General features: G+C 33.8%; 1 protein-coding gene across 3 annotated transcripts in view; it reads right to left on the bottom strand.

The window, feature by feature from the left end:
- The window catches only part of LOC106469237 (spermidine synthase-like), a 28,631-nt gene that overhangs the window by 4,821 nt on the left and 6,923 nt on the right, over nucleotides 1-16,887 (bottom strand). For all 3 annotated transcript variants that reach the window (XM_013929708.2, XM_013929706.2, XM_013929707.2), the window contains exons 3-8: nucleotides 14,188-14,308; nucleotides 10,432-10,524; nucleotides 8,286-8,439; nucleotides 7,124-7,207; nucleotides 2,295-2,440; nucleotides 223-345 (exon numbers count right to left, since the gene is read on the bottom strand). In XM_013929708.2, the coding sequence (XP_013785162.2) occupies nucleotides 223-345; nucleotides 2,295-2,440; nucleotides 7,124-7,207; nucleotides 8,286-8,439; nucleotides 10,432-10,524; nucleotides 14,188-14,308 (721 nt within the window). The remainder of the gene's footprint in view (nucleotides 1-222; nucleotides 346-2,294; nucleotides 2,441-7,123; nucleotides 7,208-8,285; nucleotides 8,440-10,431; nucleotides 10,525-14,187; nucleotides 14,309-16,887) is intronic.

Raw genomic sequence — 16,887 nt, 5'->3', positions numbered from 1 at the left:
TCAGGGCAGCAAGGCAGGGTCTTCGAGCCACCCCCCTCGTCGCAACATACAACTAGAGCTGCTAGTACGGCCAAGGTCGGATGTAACGGTACAGTACTAGACCTACTAAAATATAAAACATAAGAGCCTCTTAATTAAGAACGTTTTTAATTTTATCAAAATTTAGTATTAATGTTGAATATTCAATAAAATACTAAAGCCAGTTAAAAAAAAACATAGCACCTTTTTCACAAATCCTGGCAACACAAAGGAAGCTTCATGAATTTCTGGAGTGTAGTACTTCAGATTACAGGACAGCAGTTCTTTAGATGACATTATGTGCTTGGGTCTTCGAAAGTTAATTTCCTAAAAATAATATAGAAGTTAACTCTTAGAAGTAAAATATTAAAAATACAAACAATGTTAAATAGTTGCACAATAAATAAGATTTATTAAAAAACATGGCACAACCCTAAGAAAAACAATACACGTTTCGATAGCATTCTACACCATCATCACGAGGAGTAATAATTAAAATTGACGTATATCTACATCTACTCCAATTCACATAATTTTTTAAAACCTTCAGCAACATCTTGACTTTTAACCCAACTGAAGAGCTTACAAGATTTCCAGAATTTCATTTCTTCAACACCTGGACCACCATCTTTCCACGTGTTCATCTATAGCTAATTAATTCATTTTATATTTTTCTACTGCATTTTTATGTTCTTTAGTTCTGAATTTCAAATTTCTAACACACTTGGTGAAGATCAACTCGACCACAGACACAAGGAATCTTGTAAGTACCACTTCTATCAATTTGTTCTATTTTACCTTTTACACTCATGAGATAATTATTTAACTTACAATGACGAGAGAAAGTAACTCCTACAAGTATACTGATAAAAATGCATTTAAAAGTACAACATGTATTCTCACAAGTATAAAAGTAATGTTTCTTTACTCACTATGTTCTAGTTAAAAATATAAAGTTAAAAGTCTTGAATCCTCATATTCTTAAGAATTCTCTTTTGTTTTACTGCTTATTTGTAAACATTCAGAAGTGGGGGGGGGCTTGTTGTGAATGAAGCTACTCCAAAGTTTGCCTTACCCTCCACTGTAGCCCCCCACACCCAATGAAAATTTCTACCTGGTTTATTTCCTAATTACTACAGTTATGTGTGCCCACAAGATACAGAGTGCAGCCCCCTCAATTTTTTGTCTAGCTCACCTCAACCTCCCCACTAAGAAAACACTGGTGTGCCTCTGTCAACATTATTAACTTCCCCAATTTTCAATGAATTGCTTCCCTAACTTTTTACCTCATAATTTTCACTGCTTTTACTAAGAACTCCCAATTTTCAAGCTTCTTATTAAAACCGAGTTTAACATTTTTGAACCAAAATGTTTTAGCCTGCTTAATTTCAAAGATGCCCTCAGTGGAAACCAACAATGGGCTGGTAAAGAAAGCGATGAATAAAGTTAATGATCAGTCTTACTGTGACTTAATACCCAGTAAGACACTAATCTATCTAAAAATGTATTCACTTGGATGTCTCATACAGAATTAGTATGGTAGCCGACTTCAGTAAATACAGTAATGTGCAAATGATGTTAAAGAGGAAGAGGATCATTATAAAAAAAACGGGGGTGCACGTTTCAAGCATTATAAGGCAAGTCGATTTTGGGGGGTAAAAGTGGGTGTTAGAGAAGATTATGGGGACTTAAAAGGGAAGAGGATCATTATAAAAGAAAAACTGAGGGGGGCACGTTTCAAGCATTATAAGGCAAGTTGATTTTGGGGGGTAAAATTGGGTGTTAGAGGAGATTATGGGGACTGTTGTTTGGTATATATAAGATATAAATTCATGAGAAGCTAACAGATCTTCAATTATTCCTATTAAATTGGTTTTATAAACATTTTTATGATCTAAACTAAACAGTGAATTTTTCATCGTTAACACTTAATAGCATATTGCAATAATTTATTTTTACTACAAAGACTATTTATTTTAAATTTGAAATAATTTTTTTCTTTCCTAATAACTTGTAGCAAGCAAGGAGTGGAATCAGGTTTACCTTTTCATAGTTTTTGACAATTGTTATGACAGAGAAAAAAAAAGGCTCTTTTGGAACATCAGGGCAGCAAGGCAGGGTCTTGAGCCACCCCCCTGTGCACATCACTGAGTCAATTAACATTAAAAAAATCATGCAGAAAGTAAAAAGAAGCTTCAAATTACAGGTATCATTTGCAAGTACATTAACAGAGAAATCAAAATTAAAGAAAATTGGTGACTAGTAAGTATACTTACAGGGTCAGTACTACACAGGAGAAAGCCAATCTGCCCACCGACATAGCTTGGAATATAAACTGAAGCATATTCAACAACTGGATAAATATCATAAACCATCTTCGTCATCTCTTGTATTAGTTTCAAGTCATACCAGAAAGACTCGGCTGAAAACGTAACAGATACTACGATTTATACAAACCAAATTTGTAGAATTAACTAAGATACAAGTACTACAGTGATGCCAATTTTTAAGGTCTGAAATCCGTGAGATAGTCTTTCCAAAACTAGGAAGAGCAGGGTCCAGAAGCCAAGCAGGGAGGAGAAACCCCAGATGCACTTTGGGTTTCATATTTTGGAGGCCAATGAAAATTAGTGCTCAACTGTTTTACCCTGCACATTTTACCTTGTTCCAAACTCGTTCTTTATTCAAAGCTTTCAGCTCTGTAACCTTGACAGCTAACCAATAACCAAACGAGTTTTTAAGGTGGTAGAAAGTAACTCAAACATTATTTCTTTAATTGAACACAAGGTTGTGTTTTGTACCATTTTATTATAACATACAAAATGTACATTCTAGGCTTGTTTATTATTTTTTTTAAAGCCAATGACTACTCTAAACTTTTCCATATTGGAGAGAGCTATTGGCTGGTGCAATGTTCTGAATACTCTGAAGTTTTCCTTAAGGGAAAAGTCTTTTACAAGACATGCAGAGATAATACTAGTAACCTTCTAATTACTTTTAACCTTTCCATTTAGGAGATACTAGAGTGGCTGTTTTATCACAAGTTTGTTTGGAAGTTCACGCAAAGCTACACGAGGGCTATCTATGCTAGTAGTCCCTAATTTAGCAGTGAAGGACTAGAGGGAAAGCAGCTAGTCAACACCACTCATTGCCAGATCTTGGGCTACTCTTTTACCAACAACTAGTGGGATTGACCATCACATTATAACACCCCTACAGCAAAAGGGTGAGCATGTTTGGTGTGACGGAGATTCGAACCTGCAACCTGTAAATTGTGAGTCGAGCACCCTAACCGCCTGGCCATGTTTTTGATCACATGTATATGTGGTACTCATAATTTCTTGATATCATCCTAATCTTCTTAAATGACAAATAAAAACCTCTACATTTCCATTTGTTTTGATCTTCTGACGAGGTAGTACATTAATCCACACATTTCTTAGAGAATTTTTCTTATCTACAAAAACACTTAGATTTATGTCACTTGGAGAAGTCGAAAATGTTTTATTACAAAACTAAAAATGAAGTCATTTGTTTCTTAACATTTAATTTTCTTCATTAACAACTAACATGAAGACCCAAGATTACATCCTGATCATGACCAACACAACAAACAAACTTTACAAAAAATGGCAGCCAAACCATAGGATAAAAAACTAGTTAGTAATTTTAATTTTCTAGCTTTTAAATAAAAACTATGCCAAGTATTGAGTAAAATGTTAAATATATGTACTTTCTACTAGATTTAGAAGGCTTACTTTATAAAGCAATGAAAACTTGCGCACATTTTTCAAGGTTACTGTACTGGAACCAAGATTTATAAATTGTCTAGTCTCCAATCTTATCAAAGAGCATAAAAAGCGTAATTTTTCTTCTTCTACTGGAGCAGAATGGAATGCTACAAATCCAGTTGAATATATTTAATGGAGACCCCAACACAGGTCAATCATACATAATTATCTTTTCAAAAGTATTGCCGAGGTGAATTACAGGTCTGAAATCTCTAAAATTATTCAGAGATCCAAGATTTACTTCTAGTGACAAAAAATATTTTCAGTCATCTATTTAGTCTATTTAATTTTTTTAAAACAATCAAATTATTTTACTGGAAAATTTAAAAAAGGTCAAGAATTCTGTTGCACTGAACTTTGTTAAATTACCATTTAATGTCATGATAGCCTCATTTTAAGGGGGCTACATTATGGGTTATTTATTTTTGGATGCGTTAGTGTGTGCAACATGTCCTGTCCTCAGAGGAAAACTATATTTTGACTTCAAAACTAAGCTTCATCGGTAAATATTGTACCTCTTTCTCCTCCATCCACTTAGGGCGAGTAAGAGGGGTGGGAACCACCGTAATTGACACAGTGAGGGTCCAGTTGACACTCATAGGCATCATGGTCTTTGCCACCACAACGTGCACACGCCAAAGAACCACAACAAGATGCCTTAGAATGTCCAAAACACCTGTGAGGGTCAGGAATGTAAGGCTGTACCTTACAGTTCAGATGACCTTCCTTGACTGTGGCAAGTAGACATGGTGACGTAAACGTCAATACAAGTACAATGGTAGACACCATAATTTCTTCTTTACAAGTGGAGATACGTCGCATAGCAGAAACTTCTTGGCTGGAGAAACCAGCGAGTATCTCCAACTTGGGGATGTTTCTTAGACCTCTCTCAGTGATATCTCCTCGTGAGGAATTCAAAGTAGCATGGGGAGTAACCTAAAAAGGTATATCCCCAATGGTCTTTGATTTCAGAAGGAGTTTGCTGTGTTTTGAAGAACATTGGTAGACACCATAATTTCTTCTTTACAAGTGGAGATACGTCGCACAGCAGAAACTCCTTGGCTGCAGAAACCAGCTAGTTTCTCCAACTTGGGGATGTATCTTAAATCTCTCTCAGTGATATCTCCTCGTGAGGAATTCAAAGTAGCATGGGTAGTAACCTAAAAAAGTATATCCCCCATGGCCTTTGATTTCAGGAGGAGTTTGCTGTGAGATGTTTCCACCAATAAGTCCTCCCAAATAATTTCAGAGAGCCAGCAAGCCCCTCTAATCCTTTCTGAATGAAAAAGGAAGACATTTGCCCTAAAGGTTTGTCAGACAAAGAATGCAGAATGAAGAAATGATAGTACAAGTACAGCTTGGAGTGATGATTGCTGTTTAGGGTCTTCCAAACATGGTCGCTTTCCTTTCAACAAGTTTTTCATTGTTGTTTTTTTGGGTCACTGGGTGCAGTGTCCATAATAATGGAGAAACTTCAGTGCCCACTGACCCCACCTACCATGGAGCCTTACAAGTGGATGCGCTACAATGCTAAAGTAGAGCACTGTAGAGATGACAGGGTTTCGTGGGCATTATACCCAAACCCCAGTATCAGACACAATGTCCACAACACCCATTGAGAACATCCAAGACTGGTACTTAGTTGACCCTAGCCCAACAGGACCAGCTGACTGACCCTAGGGGAGCCTCCCCAAAGTGACTCGTCTACAGGAATTTAAGGCCAAAGTGGTGTGTTAAAATGTCACTGAAATAAACTGACTCATCAATGACACTCTTCAATCATTAGGATCCTCTCCTCCCTTTCACGGGACGCGATGCACGGCAAACATGTGGGTGGATGTTTGGATCCCAAAGGAGGTAAGGCTGAAGATACAGAACCTTCAATGGGAGGTCCCCTCACCACGTACAGGTTCTGGGGCAATGAGATCAATTAAAGCCTTTTCTTTTTTCCTGGCTTTCAAACAATGGGATTAGAGCCATTAAAAATTCAGCTAAGCTCACTGATATGTTCCCGTGAGATTAAAGTTTGAACTGGAAGCTAAATAGACAATTCTCTGTAATATAATAAATCATTCGATAGATTAAAACTCAGAGAGAGGATGTGGGTCCAATTTTCTACTTTATGGCTCTGTAAACAAATAAGATTGAAGACTATAAAATTTAAGCTTTGCCCGAGTAATAATTATATTCTAATGAATAATTTGCATTAAATTTTGCACTTCTTGGAGCGGTGATAAATAAATTAGATAATAATTAATAAATTTTTATCCTAGAGGGATTGAGGATTTTTTAAAATATTTCTTTATAAAATTAAAAAACTTATATAATATTAAAATTTGATTTATTAATTATGTTTTGATGCCAGATATAATGAAAACGAAGTATTTTAATTAAATTTTGAATGTAACTAAAAAAATTGTGAAATGGGCAATATGTTTTGTTTTTTTTGTAGTTAAGCACAAAACTACACAAAGGGGTATCTGTGCTCTGCCTACCATAGGCACCACAACCCGGTTTCTAGCATTTCAAGTCCACAGACATACCACTGTGCCACTGGGTGGTTGTGCATTACGACTTGCCCATAGCTAAACAATATGACACACTTCAGGCATGCAAAGCATGCAATTTCTAGGGAGGGATCTGGGGTCATGCCCCCCCCCCAGAAAACTTTAACACTACAAGATCAAATGTTTAGTCATATTAACTAAAAATATGTAATATATTGAATTAAAAGAAGTGTTTTAATACACAAATTGTAGCTATACCTGCCACAAAAATCTGGTCAGGCCGTGGCCTGACTGGCCTTACCACTTCCTACAGCCCTGTGTATAAGTCGAACTCCATCAAGAATATTGTTACCTAGCCTGAACTGATGTCATCCTTACACACCAATAAATATTGTCCTGTTTTCACTGTGTTTTTTATTATTTATAACTGGAACTGATGACAAAATAAGTACCTAAAGAAATATGTTAATAAAAACAAGTAAGTTGAAACTGATGGTATATATAAAATGTAACAAAAAACTGAAATAATGTAATAGAAAAAGTTGTGAAATTATATTAGTTACTATGTTTTACCAAAATTCATACAACTTGGTTATGTACTCATACTTCCAATATAAGAATGAACAAATGCAACTAATGTCAATGACACCTCTCCCTGTTAACAATTTGTTTTAAATCTCGATGACAAGAGAAAGTACTAAGTCCCAAGTTCTACTTTCAAAATCGTTAATCTTTTGGGTCCTATTAAGTAATGATCATTACAGGTACCTTACTGCATTAATCCTGTGGACAATAACACAGACTCACCCTGAGAACACAGAATACCTCCAGGTTTGAGTGCTTCTTTCACGGCTTCATAGTACGTTTTTTTAAACAAGCTCACAGCTGGTCCTGTAAAACAAAACACAGACAATAAATAATGTTATAAATGAAGGCTCAACCAAATACATGTTTCTTTAAATAACTAACTTTAATATATTTTATTTCCTTTCCCCACTAGAGTTTGTTCCGTCACCCTGGATATTAAGTCTACTTGAGTTTATAAAAAAAGGGCTAACTCTGGATAAGAAATAAATGCAGGGCTTATAGCTTAACCAAGGAAAAAAAGACAGAAAAGCAAGGTTTACTCCAGAGGAGAAACAAAAATTAAAGTAAGGGTTACTTTGGAGAAGAAACAACACAAGAGTTGAGTTTACTTTGGATAATAAATAACATAAAACCAGGACTTACTCTGGAGAAGAAATAACATAAAATCAGGGCTTATTCTAAATGAGTAACAATATGAAATCAGGGTTTATTCTTGAGAAAAAACTACATAAAATAAGAACTTACTCTGGAGGAGAAATGACATAAAAATGGAGCTTACTCTGGAGGAGTAATAATACAAAATCAAGGCTTATTCTAGAAGAAAACTATATAAAATAAAGGCTTACTCTGGAGAAGAAATAACATAAAAGCAGGACCTATTCTAGCACTCATAATTATTTCTTGATGTAACAAGCTTCTAATACTTGGCAGTAAAATATGATAGAAGATAAGTCATTCGATGGAAGAAACCTCAAGATCATAAATTAGAATCTATTATTCACAAAATATTTTGTAAAATACAAAAACGACGAAGAAGATAAATCCAATAAAGTAGAACTAACTTTACTTCAGCAATGAAAAATCTTAATCATGAACTCTTTTTCATGTATAAAATACTATCTCATGCTTTGGAAGTTGATAAAACTTTAAAAAAATAATAAAAATACTCATATAATTGGAAAAGATAATTGAGATGTCTTGTAGAAACATCTGCAATCTTTTACTTCACTCCAAATTTTATTCAACCTGAAATTAGAACTTAATCACTCTCATATGTCATGAGGAATAAAAAAGTTATAAAGATAAAATGAAATAAAATTTAAAATTAGAAAAAAGTGTACACAGTTAAAAAGAAACTAATCTTCACTGACACTTTGCTCACCATTTGGGTCAGGAGAATCGGTAATAACGACATCAAATTCTTTCTGATGGCTTTTCATGAATTCGGCTCCATCCATTATGTACTGAACTAGCTTCGGACTATTTAAACCTTCTGCCATAAAAGGAAGGTACTCCTTTGAAATCTCAATCACTTTCTGTAAAGGAAGTTACAGAAGCATGTCACTTGGGTGTTTCAAACAGTCCAGTGACTTATCATATACTTTTATCAGTCAAAAGAGGTTATAATTTCATTGTATAGGTCATCGGTTATGCCACATTTGGAATATTTGTTCAGTCTTGGGTTCCTTGCCTTAGGAAGGGCATTGAATTGTGGGAAACGATTCAGAGGGTTACTAAGATGATATATGGGATGTAATGGTTGCCATATGAAGACAGGTTAAGACATGTGAAATTTTCTCTTCAGAAAAGATGAGTTAGAGGGGATCTGATTCAGGTGTTTAAAATTGTCAAGGGAATTAATAGTGTTGATGTATCATCATTTCTCTTATTTAATAATGAGAATGGTAGGACTAGGAAACCAAAATATAGACTTTGGCAGGGTACGAGTCATCTTCAGCTAGAAATAGCTTTATTTTTCTAACAGGGTGGTTGACCTTTGGAATGGGTTGCCCTCAGATGTAGTAGACATGGTTAGTTTAAAGACGTTTATGGGAAGACGTGATAAATATTTGAGTGACAAGGGCTGGCTTTGAATGTTTTATTCTGATTTTAAAGTTTAGTTTAGTTAGTGGACGAGACTACTCAGATTGACCAACAGGTTCATTGTTGTCATTAAATTATACGTACGTACATTCTGTTGTTTAAACAAACTTTTCTACTTCAAATGTGAGCATTCAGTTAATTTGAACTAAACATATGAAAAGCAGAATAGTTGATTATACTTATATTTTACTTGATAATTTTCTGACCAATATTTCAACACTTAAACTACTTTTGAACATGCGAAGCTTAGAAGTGATGACTTAGCTTTTGTTTGTTGTCTCTTGTCAGGATAGTTAGTAAAACATCTCTTAATATTTAGACTAAAACACATGACAGATTAGATACACATATACTGTGGTTTAACCGTGATAAATTTGAAAAGTTGTGAATTAAAACTTGCATTTCATTAACATTACATTAATCTATCATTAATCTCTTCCAATTGTTTATTATAATTTTATTAATTCATTTAACAATGCTGCAATTACAAAAAAAATCTATCTTGTAAGAGAATATCTGATGCTCAAGTTGATGCAAAAAATGTAGAACAAAGAATGCATGTTGAAAGATAATATCTGATGTTTAAACTGGTGAAAAAAGTGTAACAAGAAATGTGTGTTGGAGGAGAATATCTAATATAGGTTTTTACTTGTATATTTTTATCAACTTAATGTCAGCTCAAAATATTTCTGTTGAAACAACTAAATCCAAACTGTATTTAATTTTTCAAAACATGTGCAGTGTCCCGTTTCTAGTTACAAAATGTATACAAGAAGAAGGATGATTATTCTGGATTGTATTTATGGAGAAAAGCTGCACTCAATAAACAGTAATCTCCATCACACATTATTGTACACAATATTATAATTATAATAATAATACAATGAAGAATCCTTTGTTTCTTTGCATATTTTTTTTGTAAATACACAACATGCGACTCATTACTGCAACCATCCTTCTCACTATATTGAAGTGCCAATCATATAACTCTTTCAAAACCAACATTGAGCATGATAAAAAAATAATGGCTATATTTTAGATAAATATAACTCGTAGTACTATGTCGTATTTGATCTGAAACATTTTCATTACATCAAATAATTGTTTGTTTGTTTGTTTTGAATTTTGCTTAAAGTTACACGAGGGCTATCTACGCCAGCTGTCCCTAATTTAGCAGTGTAAGACTAGAGGGAAGGCAGCTAGTCATCATCCCCCACCGCCCAACTATTGGGCTACTTACTCTTTTACCAACGAATAGTGGGATTGACCGTCACATTATGAGGCCCCCACGGCTGAAAGGGCGAGCATGTTTGGTGGGACGGGGAATCGAACCCGCGAGTCGAGCGCCCTAACCACCTGGCCATGCCATCAAATAATTACAGTAGCATTCTGTATTACATAACATAAAAAAAGGTTCTACCTACCTCATCTATCTCACAGAGGACAACAGTCTCAACACTAGGATGTTTAACAACTTCTCTTACCACACCTCCGTCTCCTCCTCCAATCACTAACACCTACAAAAAAAATGAAAAGTAGAATAAATACCGTAAGAAGGAATCTTAAAACACTGTGCCAGAAGAGCTCAGAAAACAGCACTAGAAGAACTCGTAGATGTAACGGCAAAGTACAAGATTTTACAATATCTCACCGGAGGACGAGTTATCTCTCACAGAAATCTAAACCTATTATCAGATCTTTAAATACTATTCCAGTAAATTTTGTAATATTACAGCAGACCTTTTAATGCGACATTAAAGGACCTATAATATTACAATAGGAAACCTCATAATATTATACTGAGAGATCTTGTAATATTGTATCAGGGGATCTCTTATTACCTCATTAGGCTACGAGACCGTTACAATTTAATAGCAAGGTCTTATAATATATCACCAGGAGATATTGTGATATTACACTATGAGATCATATAAGATTAAGGTACGAGGTCTTCAATATACAAACTCCCATAATAACAGGAGATTCCATTATAAATTTTACTTGTACCTAAACATTATGTACTAACAGAAAACTGGAATTTTGTGATGTGATAGCACCTACACATAATCAAAATATTATCTGCTAAGACTAATACTGAAAAATATTTTTCTCAAACAGAGAGAATTGTATATTTTGAATCAGAAATAATTTACTAGAATTAGTATAAAGAAAACTGTAAAGGCTGAAGAATAATTAATCACATGAAATGTATAAAAATCTACACTAGAGATACATATTAATTATCTAACCTCATACTGCACAGCTTTGGAATTTTTTGTTTTTTAGCACAAAGCTACACAATGGAATATCTGCTTTCTGTCCACCATGAGGAATCGAACCCCGGATATTAGCATTGCAAGTCCTCAAACTTACCGCTGACCCACCGAGGGGCCACAGCTTTGGAAGAAACCAAATAAAGCTGCTTAAAATTCTTTCTCGGCTAACAACCAATGTCACAAGTCAAAGTTTCAAACTAGACTGAGCTTTAAAACTGCAAAAATGGTTGAAATCTTTATTTAGAAAATAAACAATACACACTTGTGTACTTATACAAATTAAGCTAACATAATACGAACTCTTAATTTGGCCATTAGTAGACACAATATGTAAAAAGATATAAAATAGTCTTTATGTATATTAAATTTTTGGTGAAACTTTCCAGTGCTTACACTATGTGGCAACCATATAGTAAAATACTAAAATTACTCATTTTTATCTAAAGTCTTGTAATTTAAAATCAGTTGGGATTATGTACACATAATGAATACTAATGATCACCCCATGAAGGAATAAGAATGAATAATCTCAATTCATCACAGAATTACCAATGGAGTCCATCAGCTTTTTTAAACTACTTGTGCACTGAACGGCTTGTGGGTTTAAAACTTTGTTGGTTAAAAGATCCCTAATAATTAATATACGAGTCACACAACAAGATCTAAATAACAAAATACCATCAACATTGCATCTGATCTCACTAATTACTGCTGGGATTTGGGATTCATTGTGTAGAATCGACTTTGTGCTCCTCATTTCTTTGGTACGTTTTTTTTTTACACCGAGTGTTGGATCCAACTAGCAGCGAATGGTATAAAACCAAGCAGTAATTTAAGAGTTAATCACCAGGAGTTCCATAATTTTGTACCTTTATATTAGGTACAATATTTATGAATCACTTATAAATATCTTCTTTCCTTATCACTACAACTTTCTTTCGGTTTGCAGTCATTTCATATCGAGAACCTGGAAATTTTGTAACAGAAATTTGTTTTTTATCTACCAAGGGATGACACCGCATAAAAATAATAATTACAGAACCTGTTTCTCATACTATAACTAAACACTGTTTGTCTTACATGTACAGAGGTTGAGTACATCTCACAAAAATCTGGAGCCTTACAGCATCGTTACGGTTCATGCATCTATGTCCAGTCATGCTGTATCTGATGGCCATTCATCTTGACAATAGCCCTGCAGCATAGTTTACATTGCAAAAGATTCCATCATAAAATTATGTTCAAAGTACATCACTCCTCTATGCATACTCTCCAAAATCCATCTAGTGCATGAGGACAATGGCTTCCCGGGGCCAATTTCAACAGTCCAGTTAAAAAGAATTCAAAAGAAGCTGCATCCTGTGACTTCATTGGTATGTCTTCCTTTAGAATACCTGTTTCAGTCTCCAGTTGCTTGAGGTATACAACAGTTCAACAAGTATGTCATGAAAGAAACTTCTGTATATTTAATTTGTGTTGATCTCCCAGACAAAGGTCCTTCTTAATTATGTCATGCATTATTGCCTGGGACACATGGATGGTGTTTGCTACCAATCTTTGTATTTTTGGAGTCTCACCTGTTACAAGATGCCACACTTTGCTTAACCATGGCTGGGGTATGTCTTGTTACAGGTCTTTTTCTAGATGGTCCCGATACCCCCCAGTTGATCCATATTCCTTTGTTTTCCAATGTCATTAAGTAAAATGGACATCTCCTACTTAGAAGTTCTAAATTCCCATATCTGAATGCATTTTTATGACCCAAGTGTATGAATATCTTGCATCAGAAAAAACTGTTATATACCCTTCCCAAAAGCAATCAGTTTTTGGTGGTATCACACAAATTATGAAATGCAAAGCAATGTGAAATTGTAGTTATGATACAATCTGTCTATCTCAACTTTATATCACTTGCAGTTGTCACATGACTTACTGATTTGCATATTCAAAATTGTTCTAATATAAAATACTCAGCCCTCTGTAAAAGTTGTAACACTTATCCTCAACTAAAAGATCACATACATTTTTCCAGATTATATAATTTTGAACATCAGGGAATAAGATAAAAAAAAAGACATACTTCTTATCCTAACTGGAGATTTATTGGGCCAAAATACACGTAGATTTAAAAACCATTAAAAAAAAAGAGTGCCATAAACAAAAATTAACAGTAAAAAGAATAAAGAGTAAATTCTGGAAAAAAGGTAGTAGTGTAAATAGTATTTTCAACAAATAATAAAAGATTTCAGGTAGAACTGTATTACGATTTTGCAAGATAAGTCGAAATTACTGTAGAACCCAAGTATACATCATGTATAATTGTGTATAACGAACTTCTGTAACCCAACATTTCAACAACTGCATTATATGTACATAGGTAAGTATTTACTTCTATATAGTTCTATAAGTACTACCATATGGGTAACTAAGCTTATATATATATGCATGTACATGTACTTGTTCTGTCTATCTTGAAATCATACTATTTAGAATTAACTGAAATATCATATTTTATTTTGTAAAACAAATATGATAAATAGCATGGTATGGTAGCCTGATTTCACTATCTATCTCAACTCAGTCTTTATAATGAACTGACAAATAGACATGTAATAGTGGCCTGACTTCATTATACATCTCGGCTCACTGTCTTGATGATTAAGAATGTTACGAAGCTTCGGAAGGGTATTTCATTACCCAACTAATGACACTGAAGGTTGTTTCCGCTTTGGGACATCTTGTCTTTCAAGAATTTTTCTCTTCTTCTTTTGGAAGAAGATACGAAAATTCACAAATATGAACTTAAATTTGTTGTGTGAAATTAAAAGATAGTTTCAACAAACCACGACGGATCTTGTATTCTAGAACAGAAGAAACAAGAAAAGAAACTACTGGACATATTACCTTTTTGGGATTAGGATGAGAGTTTAATGGAAGAAAGGTGATCATCTCCTGATAAGCACTTTCATCTTTTTCTGAGCACTGTATGGCATTATCCAAAACCAGAACTCTTCCAAAAAATTTACTGGAAAGAGAGGGAAAAAAGTAAATAAATATACACACGCAATATAAGTAGTAAATTAACACACACAACTAGAATAAAATACAAGAACTTGTACACATATAGGATATTGTTAACACATGTTCAAACCTGATTGGTAACATTCCTTGTTAACTCCTTCAATGTTGCAGCTTCTACCACACCTGAAGGTAAACTATTCATAGGCCAACCACCGTATTAGAAAAGTAAACTGACTTAAGTTGAGTCAAGTTTATATTTTCCATATCTTTAACTCTTGTCCTTTAGTCTAATTGTCTGCAATTTTGTTGTAGTTGTTAAAACATCATCTAAGTTTATAGATTTCAAAGCTTTAATAATCTTAAGGACCTTAAACATGTCCCTTGACTTGTCACAAAATAAACAAAGCACTGTTCAAAAAGATATTAGGCCTAATAACTATGTCTTATGACAAGTATAATTAATTATAATCATGCTTTGAAAAGGCATTGACACTAAAATAACTGTTGTAATAAATGGTTTATATAAATAGTATTTAGACTAATACTGAGTTTATTACAACCCAGTCAGCCTAATGAGCTCTGCATTGAGTGAAATGTGCCGTCGGCAAATAGATATGGAGAACATAGTATGGTTGAAACACTATTATTATACACTCTTGCAATTATTGAAAATCCCTAAGGTCCCTAAGGTACTAACTAATGAATGTAGTGTTAAACAATGTAATAGGTCTAATACTTATGTCTTATGACAAGTATAATTAATTATAATTATGCCTCACCAGCTTGGAAAAAGCGTCACACTATGATGTTTAGGCTAGCTTGAAATATGCATGAATTATATATTTGAAAAGCTTAACATAAGTACTCCAACTAACAACTGAGAATATTAGTACTCTTTGTCAAATCTCATGCATTCATTTTTTGCACTGTTTTGAAAAACAATTTTATTTCTAACAATAAAAGAAGTATACAACAAACTAACACATAATATAGGCCCAATAGCCAAAATCAGTCGTGTTTTTTTATCATTACCTTATTAGTGATGTTTTTAAAAGTGTAATAAAACTTATTAGTTTTAAATAAATTTTTTTCTTGTTTGAAAATGCCATGAAATAATATGTTTAACTCCATCAACAAAACTTCTACAGTTTTAGTTCTGTAGTCTTGTGTAAATTTGTAGGGAGAAACTAGTGTAATGCTATTAATCACATTTTCAGATTGTTACAAGCTTTGTACCACTTTGTATTTATGATAAATTTTCCTGTACAACAGTTTACGATTAAATTTGATGATGTAGAACCCACTTTGAGACAAATAAAGATTGAAGATGGTGTGAATGGGTAACAAAGTTAAGTTTAACACAGTAACAAATGTATAACGTTTCAACAAAGTGTTGTCATTATCAGGTACAAGTAGCTTAAATACACAGAAAAGGGGGACTTGTCCCCCCAAACCTGGAAAATGAGAAACAGCAGCTTAATTTAAAGTCTCTAGATACCAACCTTGTAGCTAAATATATAAAAATGTCGCTATGACAGCAGCTTCTGGACATGGTAATTGTCATACAGGTCATCAAAGAGACTGCCACAGTCTTGCTGACATCCACTGAGCCCTGACAGAATGAGATTGGGGGTCAACATGTTCCAGCACATGTGTGTGTGTGTGTGCAAGTCTGTAGCAATGCTTAAACTAACCTTACAAATATTAAACCTATTAAATCTGACTGTTGGAGTTTGCCTGTTCTCTTGAGTTTAATAACAAAACTTTGAAGGCGGGACCATCATCCCTCGATTTTGACATGTTAAGGTATCTACAATAGTTAAAAATTAGGTGTTTAAGGTTGTTAATGGAACTGATAGTGTTGATAGATCATCATTCTTTGTGATTAATGGTGAGAATGGTAGAAGTTAAGAAATATAAATGTTGGCAGGGCAAGAGTCATCTTCAGCTAATACTATTATATTTTTTTAACTAGGTGGTTGGAATGGGTTGTTTTCTGATATCGTGGATAGAGTAAATTTAATATAGTTTTGGTAAATATCTGAATGATAAGGGCTAGCACTGAAAATAAAAAGTACAGAAAACTCGAGTTTCAATGCTAGTAACAAAATCCACTGCCTCTTATGCCTTCTACTACCCAAGCAACCCTCAATCTGTTGAATTAGTTTATCTTCTGCTCCAAAAGATGCAATATTTCTAAGATGTATCTTGTAAAGCAATTTATCAGAATCCTTCCAAAAGTCCAAGTACACTAAACCCATATCTAGATTAAACATTATTTAAGTGGTGTTTAAATGGCATAATGACGAGCATATGACATAGGGCAGAATACCAGTACAATAACACGTTTTAATTGATATATAGTTTGCATGAAATCAACAAGGTTTTGTGTGACTATTCAAGGTCTTTGTGCATAAAATATCTCATTATTCAATTCCGTTCTTTATATATATATATATATATATAAAATAAATCAATATAAAGATTATATACACATACACAGATAATGTCGCAAATAATGCACACACACAGAAATATATACATGTATAAGATATTGTACATATGTAATATACATATCAAGTA

Source organism: Limulus polyphemus, unplaced genomic scaffold, assembly GCF_000517525.1.
Source record: "Limulus polyphemus unplaced genomic scaffold, Limulus_polyphemus-2.1.2 Scaffold3371, whole genome shotgun sequence".
Lineage (NCBI taxonomy): Eukaryota > Metazoa > Arthropoda > Merostomata > Xiphosura > Limulidae > Limulus > Limulus polyphemus.
The sequence above is the reverse complement of the archived record's forward strand: the minus strand, read 5'-3'. Positions and strand labels throughout refer to the sequence as shown.